General features: G+C 52.9%; 1 protein-coding gene across 4 annotated transcripts in view; it reads left to right on the forward strand.

The window, feature by feature from the left end:
- KIF1A (kinesin family member 1A) overlaps window positions 1-25669 on the forward strand; it is a 61697-nt gene that overhangs the window by 14357 nt on the left and 21671 nt on the right. For 2 of the 4 annotated variants that reach the window (XM_085311181.1, XM_085311182.1), the window contains exons 9-32: window positions 357-374; window positions 838-913; window positions 1036-1114; window positions 1583-1725; window positions 5206-5339; window positions 6337-6416; window positions 7030-7105; window positions 10232-10311; window positions 10697-10803; window positions 11552-11635; window positions 11832-12012; window positions 12133-12205; window positions 12511-12604; window positions 13517-13665; window positions 14594-14772; window positions 14871-15008; window positions 16073-16327; window positions 21321-21439; window positions 21536-21621; window positions 22181-22319; window positions 22542-22710; window positions 23192-23282; window positions 24324-24442; window positions 24727-24782. In XM_085311181.1, coding sequence (XP_085167307.1) covers window positions 357-374; window positions 838-913; window positions 1036-1114; window positions 1583-1725; window positions 5206-5339; window positions 6337-6416; window positions 7030-7105; window positions 10232-10311; window positions 10697-10803; window positions 11552-11635; window positions 11832-12012; window positions 12133-12205; window positions 12511-12604; window positions 13517-13665; window positions 14594-14772; window positions 14871-15008; window positions 16073-16327; window positions 21321-21439; window positions 21536-21621; window positions 22181-22319; window positions 22542-22710; window positions 23192-23282; window positions 24324-24442; window positions 24727-24782 — 2725 coding nt within the window. The remainder of the gene's footprint in view (window positions 1-356; window positions 375-837; window positions 914-1035; window positions 1115-1582; window positions 1726-5205; window positions 5340-6336; window positions 6417-7029; window positions 7106-10231; window positions 10312-10696; window positions 10804-11551; window positions 11636-11831; window positions 12013-12132; window positions 12206-12510; window positions 12605-13516; window positions 13666-14593; window positions 14773-14870; window positions 15009-16072; window positions 16328-21320; window positions 21440-21535; window positions 21622-22180; window positions 22320-22541; window positions 22711-23191; window positions 23283-24323; window positions 24443-24726; window positions 24783-25669) is intronic. The other 2 variants (XM_085311183.1, XM_085311185.1) reach the window with 1 other exon arrangement.

Below are 25669 nucleotides of genomic sequence, written 5' to 3' on the forward strand. Positions count from 1 at the left end.
GGCCTCCACTCACAGTCACTCCTTGATAAAGCGCAGATGGAGAAGTGTGTGTTGTTGCCCTCTTCCTCCCGCTTGCATGTGTGTCTGTTTACCTTGCGTTTGCCTGGGTGCCTGGTGCTGGGCATCCTGGCTGTGAAGCATGGGCAGATATGTCCCATCCTGTCCCACACTGCCAGTATCACCGGGGCTGGAGTGTGCCCCTTTGATCAGACTGCTGTTCCTAGGTCTTCTGCTTTGCTTTAGGAAAGGGGAGTTGTGCGGAGTGAAGGGGAGGGGAGCAGCTCACTGTTACCTACCTCCCCCTAGTGCCCTGTGCTTCCAACACAGCATAAACAGTCTCTTTGCTTTCTTTGCAGGATTCGGGGCCAAATAAGGTACGTGCTGTGAAAGGGCTCAGTGGGTTTGGCTTTTAGCAGAGATGGGTGGGAGTGGAGAGCAGGGAGGTTTGCAAAGTGCCTTTTACAGATGAAACTCCAACTGGATCCAAGTCATGCTTTCTTCTGAGGGCTGGACAGATCCAGTTCGTGTCCTCACCACTTTGTAGCTGTCCTGGCCCATTCTGCATGTCTGTGCACCCTACCCCATTACCCCGGCATCAAGCACTTCCCAGCCCATGCAGTGTGTTAGAGAGCTGAAATGAGTTGCCAAAGGTCGCTATGGCAGAGCAGGGCAGTTCTTCTTTGAGGGTATTCTGTCCTGATAAACAGAGCCATTTGCTGTTAGCCTGGTGTGGCTAGAGGCACCCCTGCCTCTGGGTTTGGCTCATACTGCTTGTGATCTTCCCTTTGAAGAGAGCAAGGAATCTTACAGCCTTTCCCTCCACACTCTCCTCTCCAGAACAAAAAGAAGAAGAAGACAGATTTCATCCCATACCGTGACTCTGTGCTGACCTGGCTGCTCCGGGAGAACCTGGGTGAGAAGCAGATGGGTGGTGCAGGGCTGTGGGGCTTGTCTGAGAGCCCAGCTGGGAAAGGGAGGGTGATGACTGACTCAGGCACCAGCTTCTTCCTGAAACAGTTGTATCTCTCTGGGCAGGGGGCAACTCCAGGACTGCGATGGTTGCTGCTCTCAGTCCTGCCGATATCAACTATGATGAGACCCTCAGCACTTTAAGGTAGGCTCTGGGATGAAGATCTGCTCTCATGCCCTGAATGGATGAGAGCAGGGGATGTGTTGGAAACCCAGGTGCTCCCATTCACTCTCCTCATTGCTTTATTCTCCCAGCATCCCTTCCCGTGGGTGGGGAGGGAGTAAGGAGGTCACACAGCCTTAAGCACTGTAGTTGGCACCTCATATAAGAGGACCAAAGAACTACCCTGGGGATGCTTGCCCAAACAGTAGCCACAGTAGCCACAGTTTTGCACCCTGCTGGTCCTGACTACATGCAGGAGTGTCCTGACTGGTTGGCTGCACCCCTGAAGGATCCCTTCACTGAAGCGGGGTCTGAGTTAGTCCTACATGCCCAGCAGCCGAGAGTTTGCATGCCCCGTTGGCCAGTCCTGCTGTGTTGTTCCTGGGCGCAGCCACGTGTGGCTCACGGGGAGCCTGCCCTCAGTTACTCAGTGGTTTGCCCTGGCTCTAGATACGCTGACCGTGCCAAGCAGATCCGCTGCAATGCCGTCATCAATGAGGACCCGAACAACAAGCTCATCCGGGAACTGAAGGATGAGGTGGCACGCCTGCGTGACCTGCTGTATGCCCAGGGTCTCGGGGACATCATTGACAGTACGTACCACTCTGTGCTCTCTGGGAGCAGCTCTTGGCAAAGGTGGGCTGCTGTCTCCCTGCCCACCAGCCCCAAGAGGCCATACCTGGAGCTGTCCCACATCCTGCTCTGCGGTTCAACCATCTCACTGCCCACCCTACCATGAAATAATGTCACATCACTGAGGTATAGCCATTTCTGTGCACTGTCACTACATCAGCTGGGACACTCCCAGGTAACTGCATATGTGTGTTTGCAACTTGTCTGCTGCTCCCATAAGCCAGGGGACCTGCTTTACATCCAGCAGGCCTCCTCCCCTCCACCCTCATGTCCCACCTTCAGCTTCCCAATTAATGTGCCCCACAAAGGTACCAGGAATTCATCCCTGGGGCTGATTTCACCCGTGGCCTCTCCTCCGTGTGCTTTTCAGACTGTGTTAAATTCTACAGAGATGAAACTACTCTTGTTCTGTTTTCTTTGTCTTTCTCCCTGCTCCCTGTCCCTCTCTCTCTTAGCCAACCCTGCTGCAGGAGGATCCAAATGTGTGTATTTCCCATCACTGGTATTCTGTGTTGCTTCATTGCTTTTGAGAGACATAGGCATAGCCAAGGAACATAAGTGCAGCATGGGAAAGGGCTCCAATAGCCAGCCCTGGCTATTGGAAATGTGCTTGCCTTCAGGGAGACGTGAGGCTGGCTTTCCTCAGAGAGCAGGGAAAGGGGCATCAGCAGAGCCTCCGTTAGTGCCTTGCTCACAGCACCTGGGCTCAGAGGGGTGCTCGGAGGTACAGACGAGCACAGGAGTGTTTCTGTGTTGGACCGGTGCCCCCCTGCCACTGCCCAGCAGCACCCTTTCTCAAGGGCAAGGCCCTACATTATTGCCTTAAATCTGCAAGTCAGTGTGCAGGGGTGTGAGAGGGCTGTCCAGCATCTCTCAGGGTCTGAGTTGCATGTGGGATGCACATGCCTCTCTCTTTCCTGCCAGCTCTGCCCCAGAGGAAACACAGCCCTGGATGGCAGCCCTAGGCTGGGGGAGTCCAGGGAAAAGCGTCCTGTGCTCAGGCCTTAGCCAGGGTTTGCAGGCCATGCAGGTGAGAAGTTAACAGTATATTCACTGCCCTCCAACATGCAGAGGACCATACCTGATCCACACAAGGACTCTTTCCTCCATGCTGTAACTATGTTTCCTCTTGCTTCTGCTGCTCTTGCTGCTTCTGCTGGCACTGGGACTGGTCTCTGCTGCTGGTTCTGCTTGTGAAGGCACTGGCCATGCTCCTGGGTGAAAACAGAGCCAGGCATGCAAGATACAGTGCAGGCAGCATTAGACATCTCAGTGAGCCAGCACCAATCCTGCCAAGTGTTGCCCTGCGATCAGCAGAGGAACAGGGTAAATTTGTTTGTGGGGATACTTGACCAAGTGATTGGGTTTAGGTTCTGATGGTTGTTTGTGGAGCAGAGAGGGAATGGTGCAACTGTCTGCGGACACAAAGGCAGGGCCGCAGAGTGGGCTGCAGGTGGTCCACAGAGACAAATACTGCAGCTCTGTAGGCTGGGACAGTGTTCTCCGTTAAAAGCGGGCTGATGGAGAAGTGTGTGGTGACCCACCAAAAGTGGTAAAGTGTGACCATGGCCCACAAATAAGGAATTCTGAGATGCCCGCACAGGAATCAGGCAGTGTGAAACCAGGCTGTGATGATCCTGGTAAGGAGATGGGGGACCCAGTCCATCTGACTCAGGCTAGAGCTCCCCGTGCTGCTCCAGGGGGCAGTGCGGAAGAGGACCCGGCTCTGGAGGGATGAGGGCCTGGGAAATCGAGGTGGGAACAGGTGGGAAAGACAGGACTGAAAATGGACTCAGGGTGAGCAAGAAAGAGTTTCTTGTCAGTGTGGTAAGCAGACAACATCTTAGGAGAAGGCAAAGCAAGGAATCTGCAGGCTTTGGGGCTACCTGCAGGGAGATGTTCAGGCTCAGCTCTGGGCTGCTAGGAAAACTGCCTGCAGGGCACAGTATGAAGAAGAGAAGTTGGTTCCCTGCTGCCACAGGCTGAGCTGTGCCTGTGCTAAAGTTCCCCCCTGCCCCGCGAGTGCCATGCTGTGGTCAGGACAGCAGGATTTGGTGTGTGGGGAGCCGGGGAAGGCACAGAGGCAGGGTTAAAGGCCTCATTCTGCTCAGTCACTCAGGCAGCCTGAGTAAGGCAGGAGGTGGGAAAAAAGGAGCAAACCATGTCGTGAATGTGCTGGGGTCTCCCTGTGACCTCAGGAACACAAGCGGGATGTAAGAGCGAGTGGTTCTGTGCCGGGGCTCCAGGGAGGAGCCTCCAGGCCTCTGTGCTGGCCGTTGATATGAGCCACGGTCCATCCACATGCCAGAGCTCCGCGAGAACCCCCTCAGCCCACCCTGCAGCCTGCCGTGACCCACTTTTTGGAGGCTCAGAGCACCACTGGGCTCAGGTCTTCTGGAAGTGGGAGCTTGGACTAACTGCCCACTTTTACACCAACTAACCTGAACCCTGCCTGCCTCCGGCATGACACACACAGCTGGGGACAAGCTCCTTTTTGGCACTGCAACTCCTCTGGGCCAGAGGAGCATCTCTGATACCGGGGCGAACGACAGGGCCAGCCCATGCCACAGCTGGGAGAGCCCATCTCCATGACCATCCCTCTATCTTCATGCCTGCTCCCCTGCCACGCCAGGCTGTGGCAGCAGCGCAAGGCAAATCACACAGGGCTCTGGTCTGCAGTCTAGAGCTCTTTCCATAGCTTAGATAAGCCCTTGGGACTCACCTGGGCCAGGACACATTGGCCACCTAGCTGTGTCCCTTTGCCATGTGTTTTGGTTGCAGCTGCCCCTGTCCCTGCTCAGGGCCCCGGCCCAAGTTGGAAGCGCTGGCAGAAAAGTGTTGCTGCCTGTATCAGGCGTGCTGCTGTGCTTCCCTCACGTGACTCTGAACAGATCCGACTGCTGCAAGATCTACTTTTGAAAAAAGATCCCCAAGAGCTCCAAAGCTGCTCCCAGGCTGTTCCCATGCTGCTTCTGAAAACAGCCCACGTGTTCCTCAGGCTGCTGCCCTGCTCTCTGCCCTGAGCAGCCAGCCGTGAGCATGATGGGTGTGAATGTATGACCCTCTGGACGCTGCAGGTGCTGCCTGTTGGGCTGAATGCTTGGGCCGGTTGCCCGAGATTCGGTGTAGGCAGCCTGGCTGGGGTGGGGAAGGTGTGAGCGCTCCTCACCCTGCTGCTGGCCTGTGCCGCTGTGCCAATGTGTATGCATTTTTCTTTTAATTTCTGGCTTTCTTCTTGCCAAACCTGGCCACTTTTTTTTCCCAACAGCTTTTCTTTTCTCTGTCTTTTTCTTCTCTCTTTCTTCCTTCTTCCTATCCATGTGTCTTTCCCCCACTCCGTTCCTCTCCTTCCCTGCCCGTAGATGTGTCCGACTTTGAGAACAATAATGGTAACCCTAGAGTGGCTGAACTGAGTCAACGCCATGACAATCTCTCCACAGTGACCAATGCCATTGCCGGGATCAGCCCCTCTTCCTCCCTGTCAGCCCTGTCCAGCCGAGCTGCCTCCGTCGCCAGCCTCCACGAGCGCATCATGTTTGCTCCAGGCAGTGAAGAGGCTATCGAAAGGCTCAAGGTAAGGGCCCGGGAAGATGTAGTGCCTTGCAGGGCAGTGGGCTGGGGAGAGGAAGAGCAAAACCTCAGAGATCAACTGCATACGCTCTTAGCGCATTGGCATCAGAGTGGCAATGAACTGCCTGATTCCCTTCCCAGTTCAGAGGGGAAACTTCTCCCTGGAAAAGGACCTCCTTAAATCCTGAGCCTCCAGACATCTTCCTCTGGACTTCTTCCAGCTACTACAAAGCTCAGCAGCAATTATAATCCTAGGCCAAATTTTCCCAAGATGCTTTCGCAGGCTCAGCACTGAGTCCTTTGACTCTCATGCACTGAGATTTTCAGAGATGGGAGGCTTGGGGGCTTCAGAGATTGTGGGCTTTTTTTTTCAGAAAGGCTATCTCCTTTAAGGCACTGAGCTTAAAATTGGAGCTGTCCAGAGATAAAGCCCTTGGAAAATCCTCTCTTTGCTTATTCGATTTGCCTCTTCAGTACTGTGAAGCTAAAAAGATCCTGTTCTAAAGGATACTCATGGGAAGTGATGCTTGGACCTTTGGCGCTCTCTGGTGCTCTAGACTGGACAAACGTAGCGGCTGCATGGTGCTGTGGACATCGCTGCCGCTCCAGACTCATGGACAGGGAGAGAGTTTGGAGTGTTAGAGTCCTGCCCAGTCTGCAGGCCTCCCTGCAGGGTAACTGCTGAGCATCCTCTGCAAGTTGAATGCTCCCAGCTTGGCCAAGCACAGGAGCAGGCTGACAAGAAGGTTTGGAGAGGTTGGTGTTTGTGCCTTGCTCTTTGAAAACAGCGATGAATGACAGAATTGGCTGAAATACTGCTACCATCCATTTAATCCAGACTGAAACCAGGGCCCTCAGTCTTCAGCCAGGAGCTACAGTCTGTTGTGGGTGCAGGGGGCCACAGTTCCCACAAAGGTTTGCAAAGCCTAGCAGAGCGGATGCAGGTCGACTGTCCATCCATGGTCTCTGCAAAATGCTAATTCATGTTCTGTGCTCACCAGGAAACAGAGAAGATCATTGCTGAGCTGAATGAGACTTGGGAGGAGAAGCTGCGGAGGACAGAAGCCATCCGGATGGAGAGGTGGGTGAGACAGGACTGAGTTTCTCTGCGGTCTCCCCTCTTCTCTGGCTTGCTTGGAGCAGTTCAGTTAGTGAAGTGGGGCTGAGTGCCTCCCAGGCACCCCAGCACCAGCCATATTAGCCTTTAGGGATGTAGTCTTCTCTGAGAGATCCTCTTGAGGCACATACAGAGCTGAAACAGGCCTTAAGTCTGTGTCCTCAGGAACAAAATAACCCAGGCCAGAGCATGGGCCTATATGCTGTCTGATGCTCATCTGGCACAGTGCTATCCCAGGTTAACCAGCACTGTCCCAGGTGTGGTTTAGGACTTAGCACAGGCCGGGTGACGTGAATGAGGACACCCTACTTTGGGATGTAAGCGAGCACGGCCAAATGGCTGCAAGTTGAGTCAGGACTAGAAGATGGACCTCTACCAGTAGAGACATAGTCTGCTCTGAGGCCAACTTGCCATTGGTATGTTGCATGTGCTCCTCTCTGCCCATTGGTATGTTACATGTGCTCCAACTGGGCTGTCCTCCGAGGCAAAGGCTAGATCTCTTCTGGATTACAGTCGTGTGGCTAGTTCTGGGGGCTCACGTGGCTTTGACAGCCTCTTATTTCCATTGTTCCTGCAGGGAAGCTTTGCTGGCTGAAATGGGGGTGGCCATGAGGGAGGACGGAGGCACCTTGGGTGTTTTCTCTCCTAAAAAGGTAGGATAACCTCTTAACTTCTCTTCTTCACAGCAAATCGGGGACTGATTTCCATCCTCACAGCTCAGTGTATAACCCTTTAAATCTGCCCTGTCCTTGCTGGCCAGTCCCAGTCATTGTGTATTAGCTCTCAGAAGCGTGAACTGACCTTTTCTTGCGATGCTGAAAAGTATAAGGGACACTCAATATCAAACCGATTTGGTATTTTTGTCACTGATCATTCTGATAGAAACAAATGGCTAAATTTTCTGTTTTTTAGTCCCACATCAGCTACCACAGTGGACACTATCCGCATTCAGATGACCTTAGCGTGCTCCACTTATGGTTATTGTGTTGAGATTTCAACGTCAACTGTTAAAACTCTGCACTCAGAGTATTTGGAATTTCTCTCTGCCACCCAGGTTGCCCCAGAAATCAAGGATTCTTGCTAAGAAATGTAGGTGCAGGGATAATAAATACTGTTACGGCTTGTAGTGTCCCAGAGAGTATCTTCTAAGCAGACACCGGCCACACCCCAGATACCTTCTGTGCCAGTAAACGGTGAACTAGCCAAGTGCTAGTTACAGCCTGTTATTCTTGATAACGGCTGTACAATCACTGCAGTAATGACTTCCAGTTTATAGATTCAATGCTGTGAACCCTGCAGATTCACTTCACTTGCTACACAGGCTGCAGAGCTATTGGCATGTGTTGGTAGGACCTGGGTACGCTTGTATGGCTCTCCTACCTTGTTGTAATGGAGCACCAAAAGCGCTGAAGGTAAGGTGAAGAGCAGCCCCTCCTGATGCTGGTTGGCCTGGCTGGTACTTAGCCTGGCCAGACATCTTAATAGACGTCGCCTTTGCAGCCCTGCTGAGAGTGTACGGAGTCAAGGAGTGTAGGGTCTGCTCCCTGCCTCCACATGGACACCCAGTGGTGAACCTTTTGGGGTCTTCCTCACGCGTATCCCGACATGGCTGTTACAACAGTTTTTACATCCTATCTTCTTTATTTTTCATTTCTGTCTCAGCCACTGCCCATTAGGTGCCCAGATGTTTATGTAGAAAGCGTGGGGGTTTATTCCCCTAAGCAGGTTGGTCTTGAAGGATGGTGTTGCTGTAGTGATCTGGGTGCCTACTTACTCTTCAGCTATCTAGTGGGTGGAAACTGCTCTGAATTCTCCAGCTGCTGGCAAGGAAGATTGGTGTTGAAAGCTTGCAAAACCCATTTTGATTGAGAGCAAAACACAGGGACATTGTTGCCCTGCTATATGTCATCGCTGGTGTAATTATTTCCCTAAGGAGCTCAGTAGAAGTGAAAATATTTGCCTTCTACTAGCAAACCTTGCAAATCCAGAGAAAAATTGCAAGCTAAAAGAGTTTCAGAGCTTCTCCCTTAGACCCAGGGACTACACGTCTGTTCAGAGAGGCCTGGCGTTAAGTGTTACGACCAGCTTTTTCCTTCCAGCTACTGTGGAGAAGAACCTGTGCTTCCCTCTGATCTCCAGCTCTCCTGTACTGTTTGGAGTGGATCTCTTGGATGAGTCAGGGTGCAACACACTTTTCTGAAGGGGAAATCTCTGCATGCTTTGTGTGAACAGGCTGATAAGACATTTTTTACAGAATCACTTCTTATTTCTGGGAAACTTAGAGCTTCTCCTGTTAGTACCCACTTGACTTTGCCTGCTGACTGCAGCTGCAACCACAACATTTTGCAGTAGGATTAGATAAGCTAGCTCCAGTTGCAGAGGTCTGTGGTCAGGGGAGAAACGCTCCCGTCATCAAGAACAGGGTGGTTTGTGGCTCATGGAAAAGAAATCATTGGGAGGCAACTGATAAGTGGGAGGCCAGGAAGAAACTCAGCCTCAGGAAACAGGTTCAGATCTCCATTCTGCAATAGGCTTTGGATGAATATCCAAACTGGGACCTGTCCCTTCGAGTGCTTCGTCTGTCCTTGTATTATTAGTGGAGGAGAAACAGACACTTTTAGGTCACAGTTCCTTTCATCCTAAAAATTCTTCCTGCATAGGAAGTGTGTCTGTCTCAGCTTCATCCTCTGAAATAAGGCTAAGGGGGTAGGATAATGTAAGGGGCTGCAGACACACACCACGAACTAATAGGATCCCACCTGATCCTTGGCAGGAGGCCCAAGAGACACTAAGCCGTATCTGTTCAAGGACTCCTCCTGTGAAGTGTTTAACTCTGTATCGGGCATGTTTACAATCTGAATATGCATGTGTGCTAGTTTTCCAAAGCAGCCAGTGGTGGGCACCAGTGCCTGGGGAAAGTTGCCCAGAGAGTAGCCTTCTGAGGGAAAAAAACGAGGAGGCATGTGAAGATGTGGAGCTTGAAGTAAAGCCCTTGTTTTAGGAGCACTTCTCCGGAGACCCAGTGTACAAAGCAGCAACTCTCCACTTCCTCTTGCTGGATTAGGCCAGAAGCACAGCCACAGGGTTAGTTTGTCAGTGGCAGTGAGCAGTGGGAGTCCTGCTCTGGAGAGCTGAACCAGCACCATCGTTGCAGAGCCTGTGCTGTAGTGCTTGTCAGAGAGGCTTTGGGGTTGGTCTTCTCATGCTTGAAGAGCCCTTGTGCTAAGAGGCAGGGACCAAGGAATTACAAACCCAACTGAGGATTGTGTCAGTCTGAACTGCTGTGAGGCTGGGGATCTCTGCTTTCTACCATCCAAGCCTTGGCTCTTTAGGGGAGGAGGGGGGAAGGTGTGACCCTTAAACCTTGCATGGAAGAGTGTGTGGAGCCTCTCCCTGCCTGCTGATCATCCAGGCTGGGTGCAGCAGGTCTGCAGCAGGGCAGTCAGCAGCCAGGAGACTCTCCCAGCAGAGCACTGTTGGCTGCCCAAGGCTGGTGGTCCTGGTGGTTCTCCCTTGAACGGGATGCAGCTCCACACTCGCTCAGGCAGCTCCCTGTGGAAAGCTCAACCCTGTTGGGGCCAGTGTCTGATTCTCTGCAATCACCTAGAAAAGTACCTGCCTGGGGCATTTCGTTGTTGAGCTACAGAGGAGTGGGAGAGCCTATTCCCTTGCTGGGAGGCAGCCTGAAGGGCAGCTGAGTGACACATCCCTCAGGAGTGTCCCTCAGCGCCTGGGGTAGTCGGAGCGGACATGGGTGACTCTTTTTTTGTCTCTCCCAGACGCCTCACTTGGTCAACCTGAATGAGGACCCGCTCATGTCCGAGTGCCTTCTCTACTATATCAAGGATGGGATAACAAGGTGAGGACCAATAGCCTGTATCTCAGGCCCTGGCTTGTCTTCCAGGAGCACCAGTGCATTCCTGCTCTGTATGCAGGGACCACTAGGCTATTCTGTCACCACCTACGTGCCCTAGGTAGGCTGCAAGGATATGTGCATGGATATCAGGCATACAGCCGGCCCTCTTGCCTCTGGGCTGGGCACAGAGTTCTCTGGGCATCACCAAAATGACATAGCTGCATGGGAAAAAAATGTACAATTCCATGGCAATCTCATTAGGGACATTGGTCCAACTGCGTGCTGAGGACTGTTGAGGTTGGTCCAAAGGATGTTTGAGAGTGGAGCCCCCCAAAAAAGCTGATTTAAGGAAGAAGAGAGCTGGCTCAAGCTGTGTTTCCTTTGGCAGGGTTGGCCGGGAAGATGCAGAGAAGAGACAGGACATTGTTCTTAGTGGACACTTCATTAAGGAAGAACACTGCCTTTTCCGCAGCGACACAAAGACCGGCGGTGAAGGTACCCCCTGTACAAGGAAGCTCTACTCTCCTGGATTTCTTCCACATCCTAGTGCCTCTTGAGGGTCCCCAGTGTGTGTCAGTACCTGCCGTGGGCTGTGCTGGTCCTAAACTGGGCTGGCGGGGGTCCTGCCATCCTCAGACCCTAGCGTAGCTTTCCTGCATGAGCCATGGTCTCTCCAGGCCTGCTTCCCTCCTGGGCAAATTAGAACTGTTGCCTGGCTGGGAGGGAAACTTGTACAAAGCACAAGAAAAGTGCCATGTGCTGCTCGGTGAAGGGAGAGGGAAGATCACTGGCGGGAGGTCGGGGCAGGAGGAAGGAGTAGGTTGTACACAATTTCCCTGTCCAAGACACGGTGCAGAAGCTACCCCCACAAACCTGAGTGCTGGTAGGAACCTAGGGGAGAAAATCCCTTGTGAGACAAGTCTGGGAAGGCGGGAGCAGCAGGATATGAACTCTGATCCCCTTTCATGTCTAATTTCTAGCTGCTCTTAGTCCTTGGGCTGCTCTGACTAACATGAGACTGGCTGAGCTCTGTTGCGATCCTTGTTCATTGCCCAGGTTTGGGTGCTCCTTGTGGGTACCCCAGCGTCCCCACACTCCATGCCAGGGGCACTGTCCGGGGCAACCGTTCCTTTCCTAGGCCACAGAAACGTTGGTCTTCCCCCTGCTCCAGGAGACCCAGGATGCCCCTCTTCTTGTGTCTTATTTACACTCCCTTTCTCTCTCCTTCTTGCCGTCCCTGCAGTAATAGTGACCTTAGAGCCTTGTGAAGGCGCTGACACCTACGTGAATGGCAAAAAAGTGACGGAGCCCAGCATCCTGCGGTCAGGTAGGACCCTCACCTGAAGAGGGTTTACTTAAGCATGGGTACCTGGGGCCTGAACCAGCAAAGGGCTGGCATGAAAGAGCAGTTGCGGTAACCTACATCCCTCCATTAGGCCCCTGCAATTCAGTGGGTCTTCCTTGCATTCTGGACCTTGGTTAACTCTGAGCCTGTTTTTTTCCCTCCCTGTGCACCTCCTCAGGAAACCGCATCATCATGGGGAAGAGCCACGTGTTCCGGTTCAATCATCCTGAACAGGCCCGACAAGAGCGGGAGCGGACCCCATGTGCAGAGACCCCCGCAGAGCCCGTGGACTGGGCCTTTGCACAAAGAGAGCTGCTGGAGAAACAGGGCATCGACATGAAGCAGGAGATGGAGCAGAGGTGAGGAGCTGTGCAGGAGATGGGGGACAGTAGTAGGAGGAGGCCGAGAGAGGGGACAGCCAGCAGGAGTGAGGTATCTATATTCAGATTTATCATGCTGTCCTTCCCCATTTCTCCTAGGCTTCAGGAACTGGAGGACCAATACAGGAGGGAGAGGGAAGAGGCGAATTATCTTCTTGAGCAGCAGAGGCTGGTAGGTGGCCAGACCTGGCTCTTTCTCAGGTGCCTGAGCACTGCCAAGTGCTGGCTGGGCTGGGATCACCAAAGATGTTTGTGTGGGGTGACTCTGTTTTTCCCAGAAAGTGAAGGTGGACTGAAAACTTGATGTGTGAATTTGTGATTCTTGGAGCTGTCCATAATCACAAATCTGGAGGAGGGAAGAGGCTGGATTTCTTTAGGGAGGGAAGGAAGCAAGATGCAATATGGAAAGAAGGACGGTCAGGATCAAGGAAAATCATGCTTTGTGGGTTGCATCATTCTTCTTCCTACTTCCCCCAGGACTATGAGAGTAAATTGGAAGCTTTACAGAAGCAGATGGACTCTAGGTATTATCCTGAGGCCAATGAGGAAGAAGAAGAACCTGAAGATGAAGGTAAGTGTTGAGTAAGAAAGGAGAGAACAAATATGGTGAGGTAGGTGGGAGAGGGCAAGTCCAGGTGTGTTGTGTTTTGAGAAATGGTACTACATATAGATGTATTTGGAGGGAGAGGAGCGTGGGAGAGGAGGGAGCTGGTGTGTTCTCAACAGTCTGAACTTTATCTCAATCCTGTCAACTCTTCTGAGGAAGTGTTAATAAAACACAGCTTAAGAACAGATATGAGAAAGGATTTTAGAATAAAGACAAAAAAAAATCGACAGTGCAAGGTATGACTGCAGAACCCCTCTGAGGATTGGCAGAAAATAACTGGGAGGATTTTTTGTGAACCATTTTCCCAGCTCTGTGAACTCTTTGTTCTGTTTCTCAAAGGGCAGCAGATCAGAAATTCACCCTTGAGGACAAACGCAGGCGTATTTTTTACAATAGCCCACGGTTTGATTCTGTTTGGCTCAGAAGCCCTGTTAAACCTCACTGGAATTGCTGAGGGACCATGAAGCTGACAAAAATTCCACTTACACCTTGAACGAAGTGACAAGATGGCCCCAGAAGTTTAAAATACCTGTAGTAGTGTTGTGTTGAATGGCTGCACTCTATTCAGAAGATGTCTAACAGTTGGCAGTGTTATTTCACCCAGGTTAACCCATCCTGTTTCCTGCCTCCTCTGTCTTCTGACAGAAGTGTGGTTTGGGGGGGGGATGTATGGGAAAAGGTGCTTTTGTGGTGTTCCAGTGGCACCTTTTACTGTAGTAGGTCTTGATGCTTTTGTAGGAACTAAAGGGGCGAGAAGAGCAAACTGTAATCCCTTAGGTGCTTCTGAACCACCGTCACACCTTCTCACCATGGCAGGTGGGGCTCGGTGTGTGTCTGGTGCCATGCAGCGAGTGACTGTCTCCTGTGTCTCTACAGTGCAGTGGACTGAGCGGGAATTTGAGCTAGCCCTTTGGGCCTTCAGGAAATGGAAGTGGTACCAGTTCACCTCCCTCCGTGACCTGCTCTGGGGCAATGCCATTTTCCTAAAAGAAGCCAATGCCATCAGTGTGGAGCTAAAGAAAAAAGTAAGTATCTGGTGTCACAGGCCAGAGTTTCTGGGTTTCACCACCAAGGTATTTCTCTGTGTGTTTGTCCCCCTTTTTTTGAGGAAATCTGGCATATCCACTTTCCTGTGTGGACTGAGAAAGCAGGTCTAAGCACTTCCAGTGAGCTAATGGGACAGAACCTGTAGCAGGTCACTGGCAGCGTGTCCCCATCATGAGTGTGGGTGTGTCCCCACACCAGTGAATCTTTGAGGGGAATTAAGGGTGCTGGATCATTCTCAAAGACTGGAAAACACAAGAGAAGAATGATCAGCCTGCATGAGAATATGGGTTTGTTTGACCCAGTAGCTGAACCAAACAGAGGCCCAGAGAGGTGCCTGGGGGAGAGATGAGAATAGCACAGGCAGACTGTGACACTTCTCTGGTAAACTTCCCCAGTCTCCAGTGACTTGAGGCTCTGGGAATTCCTCACTCAGGCACACTATTTTTGTGTTTAACCTTTTGCGAACTGTTTTGTGTGAATTTATGCACCTGGCTTTTGAAAGTGTCTAAATTTTTGGTATATGTTATATAGCTGGGCAAGATTACCTCTTTAGTGGACTGCAAAACATCTCCTTGTGCTTGTTTACAGCCACTTGAGGGTCATTTTTAGTTCTGCTGTTACGAGAAATGCTGCCTAATCTTTCCCTATTAGCTGTAAGCCGGTTCTTAGAGCTTCTGTATGACGCCTGCCGCAAAGGACACAAGACAGACCGAGTGTGTGTGGTCAGGTGTTGCTTGGGGAAATGAGTGCCCCTTCTTGCTGAGGAGAGCGTTGCTGCCTGTGTTCACAGTCCAGGAGGTTCACAAAGTGCACAAGGCTCATCTCCCAGGCTGAAGGTACTGCGTGGAGCCCGTTGTCCTCTGATCTCTCACGAGTGGATTGCTGTCCTTGTGTGCCCCTTTCCAGGTCCAGTTCCAGTTTGTGCTCCTCACAGACACGCTCTATTCACCTCTCCCTCCTGACCTCCTGCCTCCTGATGCTGCCAAGGACCGGGAGAAGCGGCCGTTCCCCCGTACCATTGTGGCTGTAGAGGTGCAGGACCAGAAGAATGGAGCAACACATTACTGGACCCTGGAAAAGCTCAGGTAGGATGAGGGATGCCTATACTGGGCCAGTTTGCTCCATGAGGGCTGAAGCTGGCCATTTTCTTATAATTGCCCGCCATGTTCCTCTATGCCTGCAGACAGCGCCTGGACCTGATGCGTGAAATGTATGACCGTGCAGCAGAAGTGCCTTCAAGCGTCATCGAGGACTGTGACAATGTGGTGACTGGCGGAGATCCTTTCTACGACCGCTTCCCGTGGTTCAGGCTGGTTGGCAGGTGAGTGCTTTGGCTCCTTCTAAATGCATCTTGGATCCAAACACGTCTGTGCAAGAGGAAACGCAACTGGCTTCACGGTGCAGAGGATGTTCTTTTCCCCGGGGCAGCACTGTGAGTTAGCAGCTGCTAAGGGAGAACGCATTAACCCCCTGCACCAGTGAGTCCATGGTGCAGAGCCCCTCTTGCGAGAAATGACTCTCCTCTGTATCCACTGCTGGGGCCCTGATGGGACCACGAGCCACTGGTAATCTTCCTGTTGCCTTCTGTAAAGCTATGCCACAAGGCACGGGCTCTCAACCTGCCCCTGGCGGGAGGTGGGGGGCCCCAGCTGTCCTACCCTTCCCCTATCTGCGATACAGGAGAGGGGAAGGACTGCTGCTGGGGGCATGGCCCCAGGGTGACTGCGGAGGGGCTGCCGGTGGGGGGCAGGTTGAGAGCCCTTGCTGTCGTGACCTCCACATCCGCGGACGTGTGTTTGTGTGTGCGCACACGTAGGCGTTCTTGTCTCAGCATCTGTTTGTATACTGTATGGTACATGCCATGCGTCTCCATGTGCTTCCCACACACCGGTTGGAAGGGTGCGGTGCCAGCGGCTAGGGAAGGCAGGCCCAAAGAGGGCTCTGCCCAGACGGGCAGGGGGAGCAGGGCACTGACCCGCAGAACCCGACCAAACGTGTGTGTCGTGGAGGCGTCACCCTGTGCCACGCAGCACCAGTGGAGAGATTCCCTTCGATGCTGGGGACGTCACCGAGCCTTGTGTCTAACGCTCCGTCCCTGCTTTGCTGAGTTCTCTGCAAAGCCGGCGTTGGGAATCCCCACCGTTCGCACCAGTTTGTTTGGTTGTTCTTTTTTCCACGCTTTATAGCTGACGGCCATTGGTGGCTTCCTTTTAAGACTCACTGGATGGGCAGGTCTTTATTTCCCGACGTCCCTTGGTTTAAGCGGAGAAAAAAAAAAGGAAAAGAAAGAAAGAAAAAAAAAGCAAAGCGAAATTCCTATTCTTGCTCTCTCTGTTTGGAACAGCTGGTGTTAACCTGTCTTCTATCTTGTTGTACTAACCTTAGTTCAGATATCTCTGGCTGCAACAGCTCTCCTCTTTTCAACACATGCATGAGCGAGCGCATGGCTGATCTCACCCCCTCCCCCACCTTCTCGAACCCCGACTCCGACATCACCGAGCCTGCTGACGAGCAGCACGAGGGGCAGGAGGAGGAGGAGGAGGCGGAGGACCTGGAGGAAGACATCTTTCCGGAGTGCCCGCTGTGTGATGGCCGGGATCCATTTTACGACCGCTCCCCCCTGTTCAGTTTAGTAGGAAGGTTGGTGAGGTTTTAGGAGAGCATGCTGGGAAGGAACTAGCTCTTTCGCATGAGGGAACTGCTTTCTGACACGACTCCCACGTCGAGGGCGTGCGTCCCGTAGGCGCAGGGGGTGGCCAACCTTCCAGGAGAGCCTCGGAGACGAGGGCAACATGAGGGGCTGCGAGGAGATGGCCACCGAGGTAGGGCTGTGACAAGCACGGTGGTGAGGGAAACGGCCGTAGGGGGACTACGAAGGAAGGGAGGTCATGCAAACCCAGCAAGGTCTGCAGAAGGCCCTTTAGACAGATCCCACAGCCTCCTGGGCATTGGGAGCGCAGCCCATAGCGAGCAGGTTGGCCCTTCAAAGACAGGAGGCATCCCATGGCCTTGGCATCCGATGAGCTGGAGAAGTCCCCTGGCTTCAGGACATGCATTAGGGTCTCAGTTCAGGAGACTTCTGAAGAAATATCCATCCGAATAAGGATGACCTCCTACCAGCCCGTGTATGGACTGGGAGTACAGACATTCACATATTTGTCATGGTGGTAGCGTCACGAGATGGGGGGGACGCACATGCATCCAGGTGAGGGACTTTCTGCTGGGGGGCACTTGGAGACAGCACATCTCGCTGACATGGTGGAGGTTGACATGGGGAGGCTGTCCAAGCGCAGTGAGGAGCGGGGTTAGGCAGTGCGGAGAGCAGTGGTGTGCGAGGAAGGGAGAGACCCATTCTGGGGAGGGAAAGGATCTGAAACTGGGCTACATCAGTTAGCCGGTGCAAACCTCCTGGGATGAGAAGGGCAAGGTTTTCTCCAGGTGGCTCAGGGAAAAGCTGTGAGATGCAAATGAAGATCTAGGGCTCTAGAGGGAGAGGAGGACTCCTTATAAAGGTGTATTTTCTTTTGCTGCTGATGTCTAGCATTTGGACAGGAACAGTTTCCTTATGGTCTTGTAGCAGCCAGCACAGGAGCCCTTAAGGGAATTTATATGGGGAGACCCAAGCTGCAGGACTCCAACTTCTCCTCACCACTAGAGAAGGAAAAGAGCTTTTCTTTCTCTTCCCTTTTGTTAGGAAACTGCCAGACTGGTTCAGTCTTGGCTTGGAGAAACCCTCCAGACTTCACAACACCAGCTGCACCTTGAAAATGTCAGTCACAATCTGCCCTTTCCAAAATGGCCCTCCTGAAACAGCCAGGGGTGATGCTGGTTCCCTTAGCTTTGCTTCGGATATTTTCCTGACGGAAGACGAGACCTGTGCCCAGGGCAGGTCTAGGAGCCTCCACCCCAGAGGCCAAAGACGTTCATATATGGGCCGCTGTGAAGCAGACCCTCCATACCAAAGTGAAAAGCTCTGTGTCCCCCGACATGGTGAAGCTGAGGCTCTTCTTCAGTATGTTAAACCCAGGCTCTTCCTTCCTCCTCTGACAACTAGGAGCTGGGTAGTGGGAGCGAGATGGGGAGCAGAAGGGAACAACATAGGGAGAGAGGGAGATGGGATAAGAGTCTTGCAGCCTCAGACCGAAAGAGCTGGGTTCTTCCACCTTTTTTTTCTTTCTCTTTTTTCTTTTTTTCCACTTGGGGGCATCTTAAAAACAAACAAACCAAACTGCCAAACAAGCCTCTGACGCAGTGGACCCCCCTCCCTGCTGGGGGGATATTCCCAGGAGGTCCCTTTGGAGTCTTCCGAATTCTTTTGAGTCTGACCTGGATTTGGCTCCCCGCGCAGCAGCTGTGCCGATCACATTTCTCGTGAAGTGTGCTTTGATTGGTTTATGATTGGATCCTTGTCTTTGATTTTTTTTCTTTATTTATTTCTTTTTATTATTATTATTTTTTTAAGTTTTTTTAGCTGCTGGCTCTCTCTCTCCAAAGCTTTAGCGAAAATTGGGGTTATTTCACTTTTGTCTTCCTTTGGAAAGGCTTTTCTTTGGTCTGAGCATGCCATCTTTGCACCTCACCAATCTTGTGGTTAGTGTCCCTGCCCTCCTTCCTTTAGTGACACACTTGTCCCTCTCCTCCCTTTCCTCCTCTGTCTCTCCTTTTCCGTTTTTCCTCCCTCCTTGACCTTCCTGGTCTCAGTCTGCTTCAGGTTGAGCTGCCCCATGATTTCACACCGCGACGAAGGAAACTTTTAACAGGCAGGTGTTCCCAAATCCTCTCACTTGGGAGAAATCCCCTGCCAGGTTCTTGCAGGTCTGTGTACGCTCATGCTGCCTTTCTCAGCCAAGCACCCCATGGGATGGTCCAGACCATTTCCCGCTGGTGGCCTTTGAGCAGAAACAAGGTGATGCAGGATGCCTGAAAGCTCTGCCTGCCTCCTCCTGAGCAGGGCCAGAGCTGACGCCCATGCCTTGCTTTTTGCCCATGGGGAAATAGGAAGCGTTCACTTGACCACCAGTGCCGGCAAATGTTGGGCTGCCTTGGGGCTGGCGTGGGATTGCGTTCCCTGCCTGGAGGGGAGGCTGCCTTGGGCCTCCCAGGACAATCCTGGCAGGACTGTCCTGCATGAGATAATTGTTAGGGGATTACATTTGCTTCAATGGCTTGATTCCTCTGAAATTGCTTTAGGTGGAAAAAACCTCAAACTACTGTTTGAGGTCAATCTAAGTTATAAGAGTAGGGGGAGCCTTTGGGTTTCGAGGCTGAGGTCGGTGGTCACGCTTGACTCTTCGGAGCATGCAGGGTTATGTCCTTCCTGTAAAAGCCTCCTGGGCTTTTGCATGCCGTTCCATCACAGTGCTGCCCAGCTCTGCCATTCGGATCTCTCCAAGGATGTCTGCAAGGTTAGGAAGTTAGGAGCAATGAAGCCAGCCATTTAGAGGTGCTCTTTGCCCTCTTGGAAGCCTCCCAAACTAGGCATGTCCTAGCAGTTCCCAGCGTGATCCCAACTCATAAAATACAAGGGCATTATGTGTCAAGACAGTTCTGGACGCCTGTAGATGTGTGCTCCTGTCCTGCACGTGGGGCTCCCCTCATCCTTTTGTTCGGGCAGCAGAACTGTGGAGAACAGTTCCCCAGCTGGCTTCCTCGGCAGTGCAGAGCTGCAGGCAATGGCACTTCCCACATCTCTGCATGGAGTTTGCTGCCGAAGACGTTGGGTGGTGACTGGTCACCGCTTAGGCCATGGCACGTCGTGATCACCACGGCATGGAAAGGAGCTTTGAATGCTGCTTCTCAGGCAGAGAGGACAGAAATGTTCTCCAACTACCAGAGTGAGCCTGGCAGTGGGAGAGAGACCTGCTGACCCAGGCTTGCTGTGACCCTGAGGAAGGCAGCAAGAGGAGGCAACGTGCCTCAGAAATGCACACTGTGACCTTGTGAGTCCATCTGCACCTTACTGAATGTGCCAGTACAGACAGAACAGCAGCTGTGGCCGCACTTGTCACCATCCAGCTTTAGGTAGCCTTGTGTGCAGCAGCTGTGGTTTCCGCATCCCACGGCTGCATATCTGACTGCAGTCTGGACTCCTTGGCAAGATCCCAGAGAGTTGCAGCCCACTCTGAGCCCGCTGGCCCTTTCATACCAGTAGGTGCATGGTTTGCGCTTCGATCTCCCTTTGCGGCAATCTGGACACAGCCCCCTTGCGCTATAGCGAAGGCTGGGGCTGCTGGGGGGCTGCAGGGAGGCCCTGAGCTGCCAACGGCAGTCGCTGAGCTGGGGGTTTGTGTAGCCCCTTCACTGCCCAAGCAGAGAAACCGGCATGCTGGTTTGATGATGCCCCATCAGGCAATCTGAGGCCCCAAGGTCATGCGTGTGGAGGGACAAGGGGATCGTGTGTGCTTCCCATGCCACTAACGATGTAACCCAGCATCTCTTCCGTGCAGGGTGAGAGTTATCTCCTCACTGCTGCTCCGTGAGTGTTGTATGGCATGGTAATGCTCTGCAGAGCTGGCAGGGTGGCAGCCTGCTCCTCCACCCCTGTTGCCTCTTAGGAGCTGTGTCTTGGGCAGGTTCTGTGCTGCTAACAGTGATGGGGAAATGTATTTGCCCCAGGGACCGCTCAAGCCTAGGGAATACCCCTCATGAGAATTGAGGCTGATGTGAGGCTGTTGCAGGGAGCTGTGGCACTGCTGGGGTCTGGAGAGGGCCAGGCCCAAGCTCCATAAACCTACTGGTGGTGCAGCCCTTGCTGAGTGACATCAGGCTGTGCCGTGGCCTCTGTGCAGCCCAGTGGGGCCCCAGACATGGTATGGGCAGAGTGGCATGCGGTCAGCCCAAACCTCCTCTTGGAGGCTTGCTAGGGTTGTAATTGGCAGCCCACAGCTCTGCCAGCCGGTGCCCGGAGCCTGGCTGCAGGCAGACCTGCAGCTTGGGGCATGGAGCCCCGGCAGGGTGTCTCCCCAGAGGCAGGTCCCTGCGTGCTGCAGCGGACAGCCGGGAGGTTGGGCCCTTCCAGGCTCCAGCCCGGCCCTCCCCTTTCCTCTCCCTTCTGTTCTGTCTGTCTCCTCTTTGCTCCCACTGGCCTCTCCCTCCTTCCGTCGCCCACCTTCCCTGCCTCCACCCTCGTTGGTCTTGCCTTGCCCATCCCCTTTCTCTCCCCACACTTTGACTCCGCAGCAGACCCCAAGTTGTTTCACAGCACCTTCTGTACTAGTCCTCCAGCTCTTCACTGCAAAGAAGGTCCTCTTCCTAGCTTCCATGTGGCACCAGCACAGTCCCCGTCCCCCTCCCCTCCCCACGACGCTGTCCCACCCACGGGAGAGATGACAGACTAAGAGGTATGCTAGCCCTCATGCCGCGCTGCCACGTTTGCTTCATCGTGAAAAGCACAGAAGCCTGACTTTGTCGTAGTGCTGCTTTCCCATCAGCCCGCTCTCGGCACGCTGAGTCTCCCCGCTCCCTGCCCCTCTCCGGCTGGCCCTGGCTGCCTCTCTTTAGTTTTGCTTTGCAGCACCATGTTGTGATGTGAGCGGTGACCTGTGATCCCGGCTGCCGGTGGCCTGCCACATGTGTCTGGGAACCCCGGGGTGGGGAGCAGTGACCGCTCTCTTGTGTTGCTTCCATCCGACAGGGCCTTCGTGTACCTCAGCAACCTGCTCTACCCTGTGCCCCTAGTCCACCGCGTCGCCATCGTCAGCGAGAAGGGCGAAGTGAAAGGCTTCCTGCGTGTGGCAGTCCAGGCCATTTCAGGTAGGAGCAGGCGTGCACACTGCCTCAGCCCACGTGCCCTGACAAGAGGGGCATTCCAGCCTTCCTGGTAATGTCTCGTTGTCTGTCTTTCCCTAGCGGATGAAGAAGCCCCAGATTATGGCTCAGGAGTGCGGCAGTCAGGGACAGCAAAAATATCCTTTGATGACCAGCACTTTGAGAAGGTATGGTTGAGATGCCCGTCCAGGGAACATCGCTTTCTGTGCATGTCCAGAGAGTATGGGACACCTTGACTGCAGGCCCCTGCAGTTCCCCAGCTGATCATGATGCTCTCAACCAGTGGATGTGATCCACCTGGAGAGGTGCATCAGCTGTGGGATTGTGCTCCTGATCTACCTTTTCCTGCTACAGTCATGCCCTATGCAGCCCCAACCCTGTTTTCAACGTCCACCATCCATGCTGATGTTTGTGGCCCTGTTCCCTGCTGATGTAGGGTTGTTCCTCCCTTTGGGGAAGGATGGAGGCTGATGCTCAGTTCACCCTGCTTTCTGGTGACTTCCAGCAAGTACAGACCTAGTTGTGATACAGTGTTGACCAAGGCGCTGTTTCACGTAGGGGCTGCTCTGAGTCAGGAGAGAAGAACTGGGGCTGTTACTGCAGGCTGTGTCTCTGCTCAAGTACTTGTGCTGGCGGCAGGGAGCCGCTAATCAGCACAGACCCAGCAGGGCCACCTTTGAGACCATCATTGTCTCTAAATCTCATTTCTCTCTGGACATATTGCAGTTTCAGTCCGAGTCCTGCCCCCCAGTAGGAATGTCTCGCTCGGGGACCTCCCAGGAGGAGCTGCGAATTGTCGAAGGACAGGGGCAGATCAGTGACATAGGCCCCTCTGCAGATGAAGTCAACAACAACACGTGTGCAGGTGAGCAGGCACCACCTGCCAAGAGGGGAGATGGGGTGATGTTGAGCACGCAGTGAGCAGTGCAGGACCCAGCAGCATGCCCATAATGCTCCCCAGATCTTTATCATCTAAGTGCTACAAGCCCAGCGTCTCCACTAGCCTGTGTCCAGCAGGTTTGGAGGGGGCTGTTTGCAGATGTCAGGAGGACCATCTCTTCCACTGACAACTCTCTTCTCCCTACAGTGACTCCAGAGGACCTTCTCTTGGATAGCCCAGAGAAGTCTACAGTGGATGGGCCTCTGGAAGCAGCTCTGGATCACCTGAAACTGGGCAGCATTTTTACTTTCAGAGTCACTGTCCTCCAAGCCTCCAGCATTTCAGCAGAATACGCGGATATCTTTTGCCAGTTCAAGTAAGACTACAGTGCCTGCCTCAGCCCTTGCTCTTCCTCCATGCTCAGGCCTTTACCTCATCTGATTGCCCCAGGAGGAGGCACAGACAGATGTCAGTGAGTCCCAGCCACTCTGCTCCTGGCCATGTTTGTGAATCCCTGGGCAGGCTCAGCCAGGATAGAGCTGACAGCGTACATCTCATTATCTCTGCTCTTATCCTTAATTCTGGTCCAAGGCTGTCCAGGAGGGAACACAAAACTGAGAGGTATAAGACAGGCTTCTTTGTCTGAATGGGGCCTTGTTCAGTCACTGGTGAAACATCTGTTGGTGGGCTACAGATCAGTGTGTGGCGGTTTTCCATAGCAATCTAGCCCAGGTTACAAAATCCAGCCCCAAGAGGGAATGGCCCATTCTCATGGTTCCTGTCTTCTCTCCGTTCCTTGTTTCATTACATCCAACCTCTGCTCTACTGCCACTTAACAATTTTCCTTTCCTTTACAGCTTCATCCATCGCCATGACGAGGCCTTTTCAACAGAACCCTTGAAGAACACAGGGCGAGGGCCACCTCTGGGTTTCTACCATGTCCAGAACGTTAGTATCACTCCCTGCTTGGCATTTCCTCTACTTCACGATAGTTGGGGTCTTTGCAGAGCCTTAAATCCAGCTCTGGAGCTGCTAGCTTGGAAGCTCCCCCTCTCAGCTATATGAGAGATGTTGTCCTTGCTGTGCTATCAAGAAAAATGTGTTGGGGAAAGTGCCAGGTGATACCAGAATGTGGTTTGATGGGTCATCGCTTCTGTCACAGTTGAACAAATTACCAGCAAGAGCTGAAGGCTGGTGATTTTAGCAGAGGTGGCAGAACAAGCTGTTCTCCCTGTGTATTGCAGCCCATTCTGCCTTGCACAGACAGAGTCTTCTGGGATCTTCTCTCCAGAGGACATATTTCCTTCCAGCTTGTCTCCTTGATGCCTGCTTTCTGCATGTAGCAACCATTTTGTCCCAGTCAGCTCAGAAATCCCAGCCTTAAACAAGGCAGCTGCAGTGCGAAAGATCAAAAGTCACTAATTTGTCCCCAAGATGCAGATTTGACTCCAATTCCTGATTGATTCCTGTTGATTTCTGTGTCAAAAATCCCCCTTTTCAAAGGGAAGGCTTTAAACTTTGCTTTCTTAGTGCCTGGCTCCCTCAGGCTTTCTTCTAGGGATGCCTCACAAAATGGTTCCTTGCTTCAGTAGGTGCTCACTGCCTCTGGAAGGAGCTGCTAGCTCAGACTACTTGTTCTGCTCCAGAGACTCCTTGACCTTGTATCCAAGCGTGCAAACACTTCATCCTCCAACCAAAAAGGCCACAGAGTTGTGAGGGGGGGAAAAGCCCTCCCATGAGCTGTTGCTATGAGGCTTCATGGACATGCAGCCTTACAACAGCACCCTGCAGCTAGGGTTCCCTGACGGTGGTCTTGGTGGAGAGAGCTTCATAACCCAGGGGACATGGGAGAAGGAAGTCAGTGGACAGTGCAAGGAACAGAGCAGTCTTTGATCCTCCTGCCTTCGTATTATTGCGTGGCTGCTGCTCCTAGCAGCATCTCTTTCCAGACTAAACAGCTCTGTTGCATGCTTTCTCTCTCCCTCTCAGATTGCCGTAGAGGTGACCAAGTCTTTCATTGAATACATCAAGAGCCAACCAATTGTATTTGAAGTCTTTGGACACTATCAGCAGCATCCCTTCCCACCTCTCTGCAAGGATGTCCTGAGGTGAGTATCCTGGGGTGTACATGGGCCTTCTTCTCCTCTCTGTAGGTAGTGCCTCTAAAGCCCTGGGCAAAGACCTGGGGCTGGGACCTATTACAGCCTGAGGGCTCTGTGGACCCTGAGTGAGACACCAACCTGAGATGCCTCTGGGTTCTTGGGGCTGAGAAAGTGGATATAGCTAGAGGGACGGGGTGGCCCCAAGATGTAGGTTCAGCTGGCTGAATTTGGGCATCCTTTGGCTTTTTTTTTTGTGTGGATCATCTTATCCAAGCCTATTCTCTCTGCAGCCCATTGAGGCCATCCCGGCGCCATTTCCCCCGCGTCATGCCGCTGTCCAAACCAGGTAGGGATTTGCTTTCTACCCTTTCTACGGTGTCCAGGGCCTGGGTTGGAGCTTGGAAACAGCTAGGGGTGGGAGAGAAGAGGTCTCAGTACTCAGCAGTACCTGCCTGTGCGTTTCTGTGCAGGGGGCAGATTGTGAGCACTACATATCACTAGTGTGGCCAAGCACTGTGTCAGGAGTATTTATTCTGGTCACTCAGAAATTCCTGTGCTGATAAGCAAGTCTTCACCTGAGACCTGTGCACCAAGTCATCTGACTGTGCATGGTTTCTGCTTGCAAGACCCTTCCCATTCCCAGTGGCTTCTGCCTTGCATTTGCAGGGCAGGCAGGATAGTGGCAAGGGTTCAGCAGGTGCTGGCGCTTTCTCACTGCCACATCGCAGCACAGAACAGGACCTTGTGGACATCACAAAACGTGTTTTCCACCGGAGCAACTGTGAAGGCGCGAGGGCCCGTCAGCATCCCTTCCCTCAGTGTTTCAGCTAACGCAAACCATCCCTTCTCAGTCGTTACTGCTCTATGGCAACAACCTTTTTCCTCTATATGTTGTGCCCAAAGCAGCCCACATTTGCTATGCTGTCCCTCGCTATTGCTAAGTATCTGTGCCTAACTGCTTTGCTTTGTGTTGGGTTTTCTATTTGTTTCCCTTCCTCCCCGGAAGAGCAAGCGAAACCCCTCCAGCTCATTAGACACTTGGTGCCCGCCGTGCTGGCTGGCTCGCTCCTGGACACACTCTCCGGGCACGCGCTGTGTGCAGCCAGCGCAGCCACCTCGTTCCTGCTGAGCGACGGCGAGGAGGCTGCTCGCCTGCCTGCCCTGCCTGTCATGAATAGTGCTGTGAGGAAGGCTCAGAAGCCCGGTTCGTTCCTGCACAGAGCTGTGGGAGAA

Source organism: Rhea americana, unplaced genomic scaffold, assembly GCF_003343005.1.
Source record: "Rhea americana isolate MKP2758 unplaced genomic scaffold, rheAme1 scaffold_334, whole genome shotgun sequence".
NCBI lineage: Eukaryota > Metazoa > Chordata > Aves > Rheiformes > Rheidae > Rhea > Rhea americana.